Raw genomic sequence first — 14,599 nt, 5'->3', positions numbered from 1 at the left:
ACTCTGGGCCAGATCCAGTATGGAACTGGTCCAGATCTGGCCCACATTTGGGCCAAATGACTACATAATAATTGTCATCCGTTCTGGAGCTGGACCAGTGCCGGCCCAGATGTGAAAACCGGATCCGAACCGGCATTGGCCCGTTGTGCTAAAGGACACCGGCTCGGGTCCGTTTTACAGATCTGGCCCAGAACTTATGAAGGATCTGGGCCAGATCTGGGCTGCATGATTTTTGCTATCTGGGTCAGAGCTACCAGAGCTTCATGATGATAAACATAAATCCAGTGAGAGCTCTGAGGAAATGCAGATGCAAAACAAACCATCTTAAGTACCTAAAACTATAGGCCTACATAACATTTTAATCCTTTTTTCTTATAATCAAAATAATTTATCTGCTCTTGTTTCTAATGCTGATACGTTTCTACTCTGTATTACAGTATTTACTGCTGTTAAAATAAATAAACAGTGTTTCTGATTGTTTTCTTTTCAGTTTTTACTTTTCAATTAATCTTTTACACCCATATAGCACATTTAGCATATACACAGTAGGAAACTACTCTTTTTATTTGTTCTTAATAGACTACATGTTTTCAAAAAAAGGAGCTTCACATCCAACCTTATCAGAGCTAATGATAATACTAGTAAATTTAAGCATGTCATAGTCAACTTTTAGCCACATCGGCTAGTGAGCAAAAACGTTAATGTCAAGCCCTGGTTGCAAATGGTTTGCCATAATTTGAGCTCTATGAGCTGGGGGACCAAGTAAAATTACATTTTGTAAGATTTAGTTAACGGAAGTGTGACATCCAGTAATTAAATTCAGCAAGGTATTTGTGAAGGGTTACAATGTAAAACTGGTCATCGGGTCTAATCGTAATATAGAGCTGGGTGTCAAAAGGACATTACAGACTCTGGGGAGAGCAGTCTCAGTGCTATGGAGCGATCGAAAGCCAGACTAGAGTATTTCGAATAAGTTATTGTCTCACAGATGTGCCACTAATTGTTTGAAGACCGCTTTTTCTAAGACATTGAATAAAAATCACAATTTACAAACAGGTCTGTAATTATTAAAGATGGACGGATCCAACCTTTTTTTTTTCTCAGAAGAGGTTCAACAAGAGCAGTTTTAAAACAAGTGGGACAGAGGTCAAGGAGCTATGGAAGGAACCACATCCAGGGGGCAAGTTGATGACTATTTATAGTTAACCATACCATTGAGGGCAAAAAGATATAATGTCACATGACCTTTGGGTCAAAAGCTCTGGGACAGAGTAGGCTTGGTACACGGCTACAGCATAATTATTAAGACACGTCCTTTGTTGTAACTGGAGGTACTTACCATTGATGAACAGTTAAAGTTCACTGTAGTCACATGCACTCTGAGACAGCTGTGGTGCAGCTGCAAAGTGTTGGGAAAGTGTTTTTGTTTTGGGTCTATACTTCACTGAATTTTAAATGAAACAATGATAACAAGGTTATAGTTCTGACTCATCCATAGCCCTTTTAACCCTCAGGGGACCTGTTTAGCAATTGAGGGACTTTGTATAAAAAGGGCTACAATTTCTACAGTGCAGAACCAACATAGCAAAACTGTGTCACTGTCATTTACATTCTGACCTTATTGTATATTACACAAATGATGTATCATTTTCTCAGAATGTTGGTCCAAATCTGCTACTTTCTGGATGGAAAATTAAAGAATTATGAAAAAGTTATTTTCTATAATTTGATGGTTGTAAACGTGTAGAAGCTGATGTGTTGTGTTGTGTGTTTATATGTTTTTTTTTGTGTGTGAAAACAACCATAAACATAAAAAGTGCCTTGAAATGTTATCAGATCAGCAGTCAGAATGTTGTTACCCAACCACTGTTTTTTTCTCTGAAGAACAGCCACAGAAGTTTCCTGTACATCTTTTGCAATCTAATCTTAACCATGTGTTAGAACAACGGTAGAGAAGGCCACTATCACACTAATATATGGTGTATTATACACACAATAAACACAATTATGTACCATGTTTGGTCCCAACAGTCAATACAGTAGCTGTTAAACTGCATTCGTGAAATATGGTATACATGTACAGGCTAGTTCTATTTTCAAACTTGAAGCAGGTACATAATCTTAATGTATTTGTTTCTATTTTAAGGAGATGAGTCTGCAATCTAAAGGATTAGCTTAACATTTAGAACCACATATTTTCATATTGGTACTACAGAGCAAAAGTATTGCTGAGATTTGTTGACTCAGGTCAGCGGTGTCACACAGTGATCAAACATATTTATAAGCGTATTATAATTATAGCCATATAAGAGAACCTGTAAATACATTGAAAAAACACAAACAGTAGTGTATTATAGAGATACTACAGCACATACTACAGCACTTCTGAACTGGTCACAGACTCGCATCATTCATCCATGGCAAATAGTAGTACATTTCAACAGATATCACTAAAGAGGATATCCTTCTTTCAAGTTTCTCTCTCATAACTTCCTTTATTATGCACAGGATGTACAAAACACTGATTAGTATCAAATGATCGGAAGACTTCTGCCAATGTCTCGCAGTCTTCAGTTTCTGCACAATTGTCATTATCATGACTACAATCATAGGGTTATATTTTCTTGTTAAAATAAGATCCCAATAAAAACAAGAATAGATTGTAAAGTTGTAAAGTGTAAAGTAAATGATGTAAGTGACTTTTCTTTAGTATTCAGCCCCATTGTCTTCTGTGAATAGCCATGGCAGAATACCATGTGTGTTGTCTGTCAGCAATGTGTGAGAGACGGCCGTCTGAAGCCCAGTGAGTCAGACCCACATGGCAAGGCCATGAGGAAGTTAAACTGCTTCCTCTGCCTCGCTGCCGGACTTGTTTTGAACAAAGGAAGGTTGTGCTTCAGAATAAACAGAATATGATTTTTGTACACATATTTTATTTGTATTCAGCAGCATTAAGCAGCACAATCCTTTACATTCCCCATACATTTTTTGAGCTGTTGCATTATCTTGATTTCAGCTGGAAAGAACAAGAAGTCAAAACTGAGCACATGTATTCATTTTTCTGTTTAGCAGTGTAGTAAGTGTAAATAATACTTTTTCTGAGAAATCAGTTGATTTATTGGAAAAACAAATGTGCAAGAAAATACAGGTGCCAACATAATGCATGCTCTGTAGCTGAAAACGTTTTTAGTAGAAAGCACTCCCCAGATGGGTGGGAGTGATTCAGAGGTGTGAAAACCACATGATAACAGTTGGTGCGCCAGATGCAACTATATGTATAACAACTTCCAAATCAATTACTGTGAGCTTTTAGGTTACTTTTGGGTACACAATTACAATTTCATTATTGTTTAACTTAACATAATAAAACATTTTGTAGAAATCACATTTTATTGGAGTCACATGTTCTTTGTTTTGTTTTTCTGCCTTGTAGTATATAAAGGACTGACCACATCTTACATTTAAAATGGTCTCTGATCTCTGACTCCAAAGCGTATCTGTATTTTTACAATGTGCTGGTGCTCCACCTACATCTTAAACCATAGCCTGTGTGCTGAAGTTTTTGACTCTGGCATCAGGATGCCCGCACCAAAGAAAGTCAGGAAGTCACTGGTGACATTCAATCAGTACTGATAAATCTATGTCACTTAATGCTTCAGAGATCAATTATTTCAATCAATTATTTTTAAGTCCTTCAAAAGAAATCATTACGCAAAATGGGTCATAAGTGCTGCTCCCTTTCTGAAGGTCTTTCTGATCTCAAAACAAACAAATGTCTGTCTGGAGAAAAGGGGAAGTTCCTCATTTTGCTGTAACTTATTTGCATAATCTAAACAGAAATTGTTTTGAAACTGAAACAGAGTGAATTTTGAATGAATAATATTTTTATTATTGTACAATAAATCACAGCTTTTGGCATTAGGAAAAGTGTATTTATACCAATACAGCAAGCTAAATGTCTAATAAAAACAACTCTGGGTGGGCTCATCTGTGCAGATGAAGCCACTTCCTCCCAAGAGTACACCCTATTACTAACTAGATTTTCTTTTCCCAAAATATGTCACAGATGGCTCAACCCCCGCAGCTTTATCAATCAGAAAGGCCAAATGAAATATTACATACGTCAGTTACATGTCACATGAGTTTCAACACCCATTAGGGTGCATTGAGTAGGTGTTTCAAAAGTGTGTGCTGAGAGATAGAAGATTTGAAAGGTTTAGCAAAAGTGAGAGAGATACAGACACACACACACACACACACACACACACACAGGCAGAGAGAGACAAAGAGAGCGCGAGGGAGAGTTACAACAGGATATTTTGTCACTATGGTTACTGCCAGCAGATACATATCTTGATTTCTGTATGTCATGCTGTTCTCATTCAGGGCAGCGTGGTTGTAGTGTCACCAGGACAGCTCTTATAACTGAGATAAACTTTGCAGAAGAAGTGTCATGCCTTCTGGATTAATGTGACTTCAGTGAATCTCAAGAAGAACATCTGTGAGGTAAGTTTCCTTTCCAAACTGTATTTGGCTACTGACGACATGGCTACTTGCAAACTTCTGAAACTTTCCAAAACAACAGTTGTAAACTACAGTATGGCATTTTCAATCGGCAAATCTTCACGTTTTTGCAAACAATATTCTCTTTATCATAAGCACAGTGAATACTGGATTGTGAAATAGCATTGGTTTTCTATGAGAGAAGTGAAGTGAGAAAATTTCACATTTATACCAGAATTAGCAATCAATCAATTACGACACTCACAATTAGAAGCAAACCACTCTTACAACAGGTTGATTGTTATTGGAAAAGTTAAAGTATATTCTTGACATAAAATAAATATTTAATTTCAAATGACTAAATGTATTTATATAACTTAATTTTCAGAAGAAAGGTATTTGAAAAATAGCGTTGTTGCATGTTTGCCACAAATACCCCTTCATTCATGTTAATGGTTAAACTCAGGAAACTAGTTTTTTCACTGCACCATGTGCTCGATCAGATAGCGTAGCTAGAGCCGGTTGTAATTTTGTGTCAAACAATATGACTTTCCAAACGCCACAAACGCCTAAGGCAGAGTGCCCAGGGGGGAGCTAACTTCCTCATATACAAGGCTGTCTCTCAACACATTTTTGATGCAGTGTAAGTGTAAAAGTGTTGCAACTGCATTTAGAATCATAGTAAAGCTGTGCTACTCTTCAAAGAGTTCCTTCATGTCACATTTAGGCACAAACAGCATTTTAAAAAACCCTGCTATGTCCAATGAGTCATATATATTTTCATGACTAAATGGACGAATAGTTGTGGAGGACAGTTACTGTATATCCTAACTCAAAATACTCAAAAATATCTAAAATGTGTTTTGATGTTAAAACAATAAGCTTCACATGTCAAACTACAAAATTATAGGTGCTTTCCAGCTTCTAGACACCAGATGTGACTTGATCAAAAGAAATGTAAAGGCTTGATTGTGCAAAGTCTTGGTCAGAGAAACTGAGGCAAAAGTGAAGAAAGAATTTGGTCTTTGCTGGGCTTTGCACAAGAAAAACCACAAGGTGGCACTGCACACCACTAAAACGACAGAACAGTGTCTCATTACCTGACAATTTCTGATGATCAGTTTACCCGCTCTAAACCCAACAAATGTTTAGTTAGAAATACAAATAAAATTAATATCATTATTGCATTCATAAATTATTTGTGAGAGCCTTCAAAATATTGTGAACTTCATCAAATCCATACTTTGTTTTTTGTTTTTGACACTTTATTTTTTAATGTATACATTAATGCTTGTAATGTAATGCTTGACAGTTCAAATAAACCATCTCTATCATTAGAGGCAGAAAGTGTCAGGTTTTCTGTTATGAAACTGTCAGTAAGTGAGAAATACCATCTTCTTTTACTTCCTTTTTGAAAGGATTTGTAAACCTGCGTGTGCTCTTGTGCCAGGGTTTCATTTCAACATGGACAGTGTTTCATTGCTATTAACAGACATGTTATTGTTTCCTTTAGATTCACACCTTTTTGTATTAGATTTTTTGATCAAAGGAGAAAGAACATAAGAAATGAAAATGCACAATTTAATCAAAATTTCTGAGTTTAACCAAAACATGAACACATTTTATTTTCCTTTTGCAGCTGCTGGTTCCTAAAATATTAAGATGGGTTCCACCACTGTGCCTGTGACATTGACGTCCTCATCCATCAACAATGCCTCTAATAATTCTACCTGTGACACCCTGTACGCCCACCGGGACTACGTCAGGGTGCTCATGCCTCTGTTCTATAGCATTGTGTTCTTTGTGGGACTGCTCGGTAACTGCCTCGCCCTCCACGTCATTCGTCCCAATATGAAGAAGATCAACTCCACCACCTTGTACTCTCTCAACCTGGTAATTTCTGACATCCTCTTCACCCTTTCTCTGCCTGTGAGGATTGCGTACTATGCTAAGGGCTTCCACTGGCCTTTGGGTGAGGCTATGTGCAAGATCTCAGGCCTCATCTTCTACGTCAATACCTACGCCGGGGTCAATTTCATGACCTGCCTCAGTGTGGATCGATTCATCGCTGTAGTCCTGCCTCTGCGCTTTGCCCGACTCAGGAAGGTCAGTAATGTGCGCTTCATTTGTGTTGGTGTGTGGCTGCTGGTCCTGGCACAGACCCTCCCCCTCCTGGGCAGTGATATGACCAACAAGGAACCTGATGGCTTCATCACCTGTATGGAATACCCCATGTTTGAGAAGGTGAAGCATGTTGCTACTATGTTGATTGGTGCTGTCATCCTTGGTTATGTCATCCCTATGGTGACCATCCTTGTGTGTTACTCCGTCTTGTGCACCAAACTCCACTTCTCAGCCAAGAACAACCATTTGACAGAAAAGTCTGGCCGGAGCCGCAAGGCCATCGGAGTGATCTGCTGCGTATCCTTTGTGTTTGTTGTCTGCTATAGCCCGTATCACATTGACATCCTGCAGTATATGATCCGCAAGCTGGTGTCAAACCCTGACTGCGCTGATCTCACAGCCTTTCAGGTGTCGCTGCATATCACTGTGTGTCTGATGAACCTCAACTCCTGTTTGGATCCTTTTATCTACTTCTTTGCCTGTAAAGGCTACAAGAGGAAACTTCTGAAGCTGCTGAAGCTACAGATCAGCATGTCCTTCTCCAGTGCTGTGAGGACGTCACCTGAAGGCTCCTCCAAGGATTTTATTGATGGCAACAAGATTCAACTCAACAGTTCCACTGTAGGTACAGCCAGTGAGAGACTCACAGAGAGAAGATTTCAGCGTCACGAGGAAACAGAGGATACTTTTTCATAAAGCATGCTTGTCTTCTGCCCGTAGACTGAGCCCTGATGCAGTAGAGCATGTTGTAAGTCAACTTATGTGCTGAAAATTATTGAACATCTACAAGTTGACATTATGTGTGTTCATGTAACCTATAGCATGTGAAGTGTTATATTCCTAAAAGCAGCATACTCATGCGAAAAAACATTTTTGAGACTTAGCATTTGCAACCGAACAATGACCTCACATCTGATCCCATCGTTACTTTTATGAACTGCAATGTTAAGGGAGAATTCCAAAATGAAATCAGGCTCACAATCTCAGGTTTGTTTGTTTTTTCAGTTTCAGTTCAGCATATAGTTATACTATTTCAGGAGCTGACAAACTGTAAACTCATGATTTCAACTGCTTGCTGAATGAATTAACCTTAATTGTTTGTAAAAGCACCACACATTTGTTTTCTCCTGGTAAAATGGGTGTGGTCAGTGATGTCATTTAATTTAAAGGAGCCCTGTTGAATTTTCTTGTAAACAAATAAAAGTAACATTTGCATTCAGTGTTATTCACAAAAATGCACTGTGTGTATGCTTGAGATCTAACAAACATGTCACGTTTACTTCACTCCTCATAAAACATTTGCAAGGTAAATTTTAAGTCTTTTAAATCCAGCATTGTTTACATCTATTTTTACTGGAACAAGACATACCAAAAAAGTCCTTAAGTCTGCATTGTTAAATGCAAAACTGCAGAAAATGTATTGATAATTAGTTAGTGTTTTGTATGATTAGTTTCATGCCCTTTAAAGAAGACGTTTAGACAGTAAAGGGATGTGGGGGCTGACTGGTGGGGGTCATAGACTGTAATGCATCAGAAAACATATATTTTAACATGCACCAGTGTTGCTGGTGTGATTAACAGATACCTTCAAATCATAGTCTGCTCTTCAGTCCTCCATTCTTCTCAGATCATAAAACAAATACACATTTGGTTTTAAAATTGTTCAGAGTTGGGAGATGAGTCACATTTTCTATTTTTATCATCAGATTTAACAATACTTTAACTTAACCTTAAAACACATGGTTAGAAAATGCACTACAACATAACACATATGTTTACCTCCAAATTAAATATGTAATATTTAAAGTTCACTACAGTCAAAACTATTATCTTTGTTCTAAAATCAATTGTTAATTTCTTTCTACAAAGCTTTCTATAAATAAAGTATGGTTGGGTATGATGTTGTTTGGGGGTTAGTGAAAGTGGAGAATGTGGTTACAGCTTTAAAGTGGCAAAGCGACAGTTTGCATTCTGATCAGTCAGAATGCAAACTGGTCTCTAGCGTGACAGTCTGATGAACTACAAGACAATTCCACACTGCTTCTTGCACTGTCTGTGAACTTTGGCAACAGGTGTAAATCATGGACTGCAGAATCATCTAACAGATAGCTTTATTTTATTTATGCTCTTATTGATGTTAAATTAGTACTTAACGTGAATAAAACAAAATTCAGGTTGTTCAAGTCACACAAATGTTACATATTGACTGGTTTTTATTGAAAGGTGCAAGATTATATTTGGCTTGAGGGGGAATTTACATTTACATAAAACAGAACACCATGTTAGCAAACTGTGACAAATGCTTGCTTTTGATAATTGTAGTACAGAGATCATTGGAACAGTTTTATACTCAGTTTGAAACAATATTCATCTCAACCTTCCTTGATGAATCATCACACTCATACATCCGGAAGGCATCAACAACAGGTGGCACAGAAACAAGACAAAGATGAAGATAGAGCTAAGCAAGACAACGCACTAGAGAAAAGTTCAGCTGGGGTTATTTCACCATGTTAATGGCAAAGCTCATCAACTAGCATAGCCACTTCCAAGACTCAAACGAAACCACAGAGCAAAACATGTTCTTTCAGTGAACAAAATACAGTTTAGCACTTCCTGCTTGTAAATGTTTGAACTTAACAACAGAAGCACTCAGTTCCAGGAAATGTTGATGTGGCACTTGTTGAAACATATGCACAATGGTTCTGTAAAACCATAGTACAAATATGGGAACTGAAGCTGAAATTATTAATTTAATCAATTAATGAATGAATAATTGTAAAGATAGTCAGCAGATTTATCGATACTGAAAGTAATCATGAAAGTTGCAGCAATAGAGTGACTAGAGCTGGTACACCACAAGATCTATAACAGCAGCGTATCAATACTAAAGTACAATTTTTCTATAGGTCTGGTCCATGACACACACACACACATATATACACACACACAATTTTAAACCTTTGATCCCTTTCTGTTTGTTCTGGGCAAATTAACAAAGTGAAAGATATACAAGTCATGACAATCATAAAACACTACAGGGTATAATTGGATGTTTATTTGCATTTTGACCTCTTCATATACTTAATTTTACACTTCTTACAAATCTTACAAATGAAACATGTGCCTTGCTGTATTTCACACATGTAATTGCATTCTGCTTTATTACTGCCTTTTTTGAATCACTAGATTTCTTTGGGGATTACAGTAATGGGGTGGGCTTAACACATCTGGTAACTTATCAGAGTTTATCCATCTGAAACATGGCAATTTCAGAGGAGTAGATACATTTAAATTATTTTAATAATCTGATTATGTCAATAGCATGAATGTATTGTCCACAGAACAAGTTCAGCACTTCTGCAGTTTTGATTTGAATTACTTTATCTTCATTTCTTTTGACTTAAAGTTCCTGTCCACTCAAAGTTTAAGACATGTATGTACGAGCATGATTTTGTGATGCCACAACTAGTTTGAAGGTCAATCATGGTTCAACAGGCAACTTGTACAAATGTGGTGTGAAAACTTGAAGCTTCCAGCGCACATACACTGAGAATATACTTTTCAGTGAAGTAGGAGAGATTTGTGTCTGATTTTGAACTGTACAACATTTGAAATGAACAATTCATAGATTCTGGATTTTTCAATGAGGGAGAAGGACTAGAACTTTTTAAGAATGTTCAGCAGGAACTTTTTTGGGTTGAAAGCCATGTCACACACAGATTATTATTCAAAGAACAGTATTTTATTATCTCTTCAAAAAAAACAAACAATGTTCGAATTAAAGCAACAAAACAGGTGGAAAAAACTGATGTCCTATTATATGTTATTTTGTACTATAAAAGCGTTAACTGAGTTTGGAGTTAATTGTGTGTAGATGTAGTTGTGATGTCACAAGACATTTTATTGAAGTGATTTTCTGCATTCATTGCCACAGATAAAATATCATCTAATACATTATACCATGACAGCCTAGTCTTACTTACTGCACAAATAAGAAATGTATTATTGCAAGACAAATTATTAGGCACAGACTGACAATTTTGTAGCGTTTCTTTTTGGCCTCTAGAGGGCGGTGTAAAACAGGTTAAAGAGGTGATGGCAAAGCAAAATAAATGGGCTTTTCACAGGCGCCATATGTAGAATCTAAATATTGACCAATGTAGCAAGAGTATGATTTTATCTTTTATTATATGAGCCTTTTCTGTTTCATTTTCAACAATAATGGCAGAGAACCTAATGTTGTCAAGAGAGCATAAACGTATTTGTATAGTTAATTGTACAGGTGGATAATAAAGACCAAGGATGTATCATGGAGTGGAAGACTTGCTGAGGCAACCACATGACAAGTATCAAAGAGAGGAAAACATCACACAGACTGTTGTCATAACAACATATTGCAATGAACACAGAGTACCATCTGGCATGAGATTTTTAAGACACATCGAGAGGACAAGCTGATAGATAATTATTTCCCAAGAATAAGAATTAAACTGAATGAGCGGCTTCCATATAAACACTGTGATAAAAACAACGTAGTAAGCGTGAAAAGAATTTCAGCATCAAGCAGTCCAAGGTCACAAAGGAGAAAACACTGTTAAGTCGTGGGAAAGTGTGCTTTACTCTGTATTTTATTTTAAGCTATATAATGGGAATGGAAAGTACAAGTTAGGAAATCAGGGTAAGTTTTGATTGCACAACGTTCTTTGAGCCAAATGTCCTAATTCATAGTTGTTATCAGCTCACACACACATTAATCACACACATTAATCTGTATTCAGTCCGGGTCCAGACTGACCTTGAGCTTTTCACCTGAGGTATGCGCTTTGCATCCATTAAGTCGACGTGGTGTAAAACCATCTCACAGCATCAGCGTGAAGTGTCTATTACCACCTTCTTATTTCCTGTTTATATGGCAACTGCCTCAACATCCTGTTTTTAATTACTTCTCTCCAGCAGCAGATGCTTCTCACAGCAACCTGCTGTGGATTACTCCCCTGAGAACTAATGTGCTGTGACAGACCCCACTTTTCCAATCAATAACTCGCCCTAAATCTGCCATCTCTCTGGCTGCCAAACACACTCCCACTTCTAATGGCACATCATTTTCTTTAAGGGGGTGTAATTGCAGACTGTGGAAAGCTGTAGCCCTTTGTGTTCCAACCACGCAGATACTGTAAAGGAATCTAAAGTACAGAAACTATAGCTCACAATCAACACAGGAAGTGATGGGGGCTTTACACTTTGCTCAGTCTCGCCACCATTCCTCCACATTACCCTTTGAGAAAGTAGTCACTTCCCTGTTTTGAATGAGTGTTCAGATAAATCGCCGTGCTACTTCATAAACCTGTTGGCGCAAGCTTGTCAAGATGTTTGTGTCATTTATGTGGTAAGTGCAGTCTTTTATTGTCAGGAAACGCTACCTGATCTGTTGGACCTTTAAGATGGTGGGGGGAAAATAATTTTGGCAGACATGTTTTATTGCTGTGTGTGTGTTTTGAAGCAAAGAGTTTTGAGACAGGCTGATCTAAATCACTGAACTTACTTGTTTCATTCTGCAGCTTTACATTAACTGGTATTCTGTTTTTAAATGTTCACACACAATTCACAACACACTGTCTACATAAGACAGTACAGTACAGTACAGTACAGTGGAGTGGAAAAAGGATTACTTAAATGTGAAACATGAAAGTCACATGATTTACTATTAAGACACAGAATCAATTTCTCAGAGATACAAATTTCACTTCCACATTGTTTGCTCTGACTACATTCTCTGTTTCTACATTGTTATATATGTATGTATGTATGTATATATGTATGTATGTGTATATGTGTGTGTGTATATATATATATATATATATATATGTATAAATCTATATATAGAGATATAGATAGGCTACATTTAAATGTTGGTGTTTTTTGCTAGTTTATGCAATTTTATGTTGTGGAATGACACATCTAGACAGACATGGTGTATTTGTCTTCCTCCTTTCTTTTTCGCAGTGCAGCTGCACAGCTTTTAAAAATAAGTATTTAAATGATCAAGCAGCTGGTTCTGCAAACTGATATGTACAGTTATGTACATATTAAGAATTAAACCCAGTGTTTCCAGTGGAAACCTAATTTTCATACACTTCTTTTCTCTTAAACACATTTAGAATGTGCTTACAATGTGTTTGTTTTTTATTAGATGTCAAACTCTTGTGGACCTGTGAGGATTACTTCTACATCATGATCAAATGTAAGTTGGATTACCAGGTCTTGCTCCTAAAATCATTTGAAACTTGAAATCTAACAGACTGTTTTATTCAAAATTGCAATCAGTAAACACGTCTTTACTTTTTCTATACTATTTTTGTAGCTGATGAATTACAGAACTTAGGTCATCTTAGAATTGATGAATTTCATACTTGAGAGACACCACATTGGCCAAAATATCCCTTTTTCTTCATTAAGAACTAAGCACATGACCTTTCAACATGAGTGAATTAAGAGGACTTTGGTTTCAATCATGAAAACACATGGGCTATAAAGAGCAAAAAAATGTGATAAAGAAATTGTTCAGTGGAAATACACACCCTTATCTTGATGTATTCTGTAATTTTCAGAATGAAACTGGATCTAAACTTCTCCAACATGTCTGTGGAGTCTGGTGCTGTAAAGCTGGAGCAGGGACCGGTGGAGTACCGCATGGCAGGCCTGATCTTCTACTGCTTCGTCTTCATCATAGGAGTCATAGTCAATCTCACTGCCATATGGGTGTTTGCCCTCACCACCAAGAAGAGGAACTCTGTCACGGTCTACATGATAAATGTGGCCATCGTGGATCTCACCTTCATCCTGCTGCTTCCTTTCAGAATGGTTTACCACCACCAGGACTATTGGCCCTTCGGAGATATTTTCTGCAGAATCAGTGCAGCTCTCACCATCTTCTACCCCTGCATCGCTCTGTGGCTGTTTGCTCTGATCAGTGCTGACCGCTACATGGCCATCGTCCAGCCAAAGCACGGTAAAGAGCTGAGGAATGTCCCAAAGGCTGTGGTGGCGAGTTTGGGGGTGTGGGTAATGACTCTGGGCTGCACTGTACCCCTGCTCTTCTCTGACCATGACCCCGATCAAATTTCCAACTTCACCACCTGCATCAAGATGCAAGACATCATCTACATGCGCCATGACAACCCAGTCAACTTTGTGCGACTCATCTTCTTCTTCCTGGTTCCCATATTTATAATGATTGGCTGCTATATTGTCATTGTGGATAATCTGATCCATGGCCGCACCTCTAAACTCAAACCTAAAGTGAAGCAAAAGTCCATCCGGATTATCATCACACTGATTATCCAAATGTTGGTGTGTTTTGTGCCTTTCCATGTGTGTTTAGTGCTCCGTTTGCTGGATACAGGCAAAGATGGGGGGTTTAGTACCTGGGCAGTCTTCACCACATTCCTGATGAACATGAGCACAGTGCTAGATATCATTCTATACTACATTGTCTCCAAGCAGTTCCAGGACAGGGTGATCAGCGTGATTCTGTACAGGAACTATCTGCGAAGTGTGAGACGGAAGAGCAGGCACACACACACAGGCAGCATCCGATCAATGAGCAACCTGACCAGCGCAATGATATGAAGCAACCGTCAAACTTTCATGTCAACCAGCACACGCACACACATGTACTGGGCACGCTTTGGCACAATGTAACACTGAATGCATCACTGTGTACATGGTTCATTATCAAAAGGATCAAAACTTGCAATTAATTTCCGAGGTGTAATTTACACTCACAGTATGGGAGTGCTGCTGTTGTGGCAAAAACATCTGTGTTCTGAGCTGATTGACTCACCCATGAGACTTGAGATGTTTTTTTGTGCATCTTTGCTCCGGCAAACAAAGCACGAGTGTTTGTAGCTCAGGTGTAACACTTGCAGGCGAAAATAAAGCTCATAATGATTAAAAACATAGCCCACAG

At 37.9% G+C, this 14,599-nt stretch overlaps 2 protein-coding genes across 2 annotated transcripts; both read left to right on the top strand.

The window, feature by feature from the left end:
• Positions 1 to 4,251: 4,251 nt before the first annotated feature.
• Positions 4,252 to 7,862, top strand: gpr183a (G protein-coupled receptor 183a; the record flags this gene model as incomplete). Its single annotated transcript, XM_046053877.1, is given in 2 exon segments — positions 4,252 to 4,506; positions 6,143 to 7,862. A coding segment is annotated over 1 exon segment (1,158 nt). The 3' UTR covers positions 7,324 to 7,862.
• Positions 7,863 to 11,930: 4,068 nt separating this feature from the next.
• gpr18 (G protein-coupled receptor 18) lies at positions 11,931 to 14,599 on the top strand. Its single transcript, XM_046054137.1, has 3 exons — positions 11,931 to 12,016; positions 12,821 to 12,871; positions 13,239 to 14,599. The coding sequence occupies exon 3, from the start codon at positions 13,240 to 13,242 to the stop codon at positions 14,257 to 14,259; it is 1,020 nt and encodes a 339-aa protein (XP_045910093.1). The 5' UTR covers positions 11,931 to 12,016; positions 12,821 to 12,871; position 13,239; the 3' UTR covers positions 14,260 to 14,599.

The sequence above is a fragment of the Micropterus dolomieu genome, linkage group LG07 (genome assembly GCF_021292245.1).
Source record: "Micropterus dolomieu isolate WLL.071019.BEF.003 ecotype Adirondacks linkage group LG07, ASM2129224v1, whole genome shotgun sequence".
Lineage (NCBI taxonomy): Eukaryota > Metazoa > Chordata > Actinopteri > Centrarchiformes > Centrarchidae > Micropterus > Micropterus dolomieu.
The sequence above is the reverse complement of the archived record's forward strand: the minus strand, read 5'-3'. Positions and strand labels throughout refer to the sequence as shown.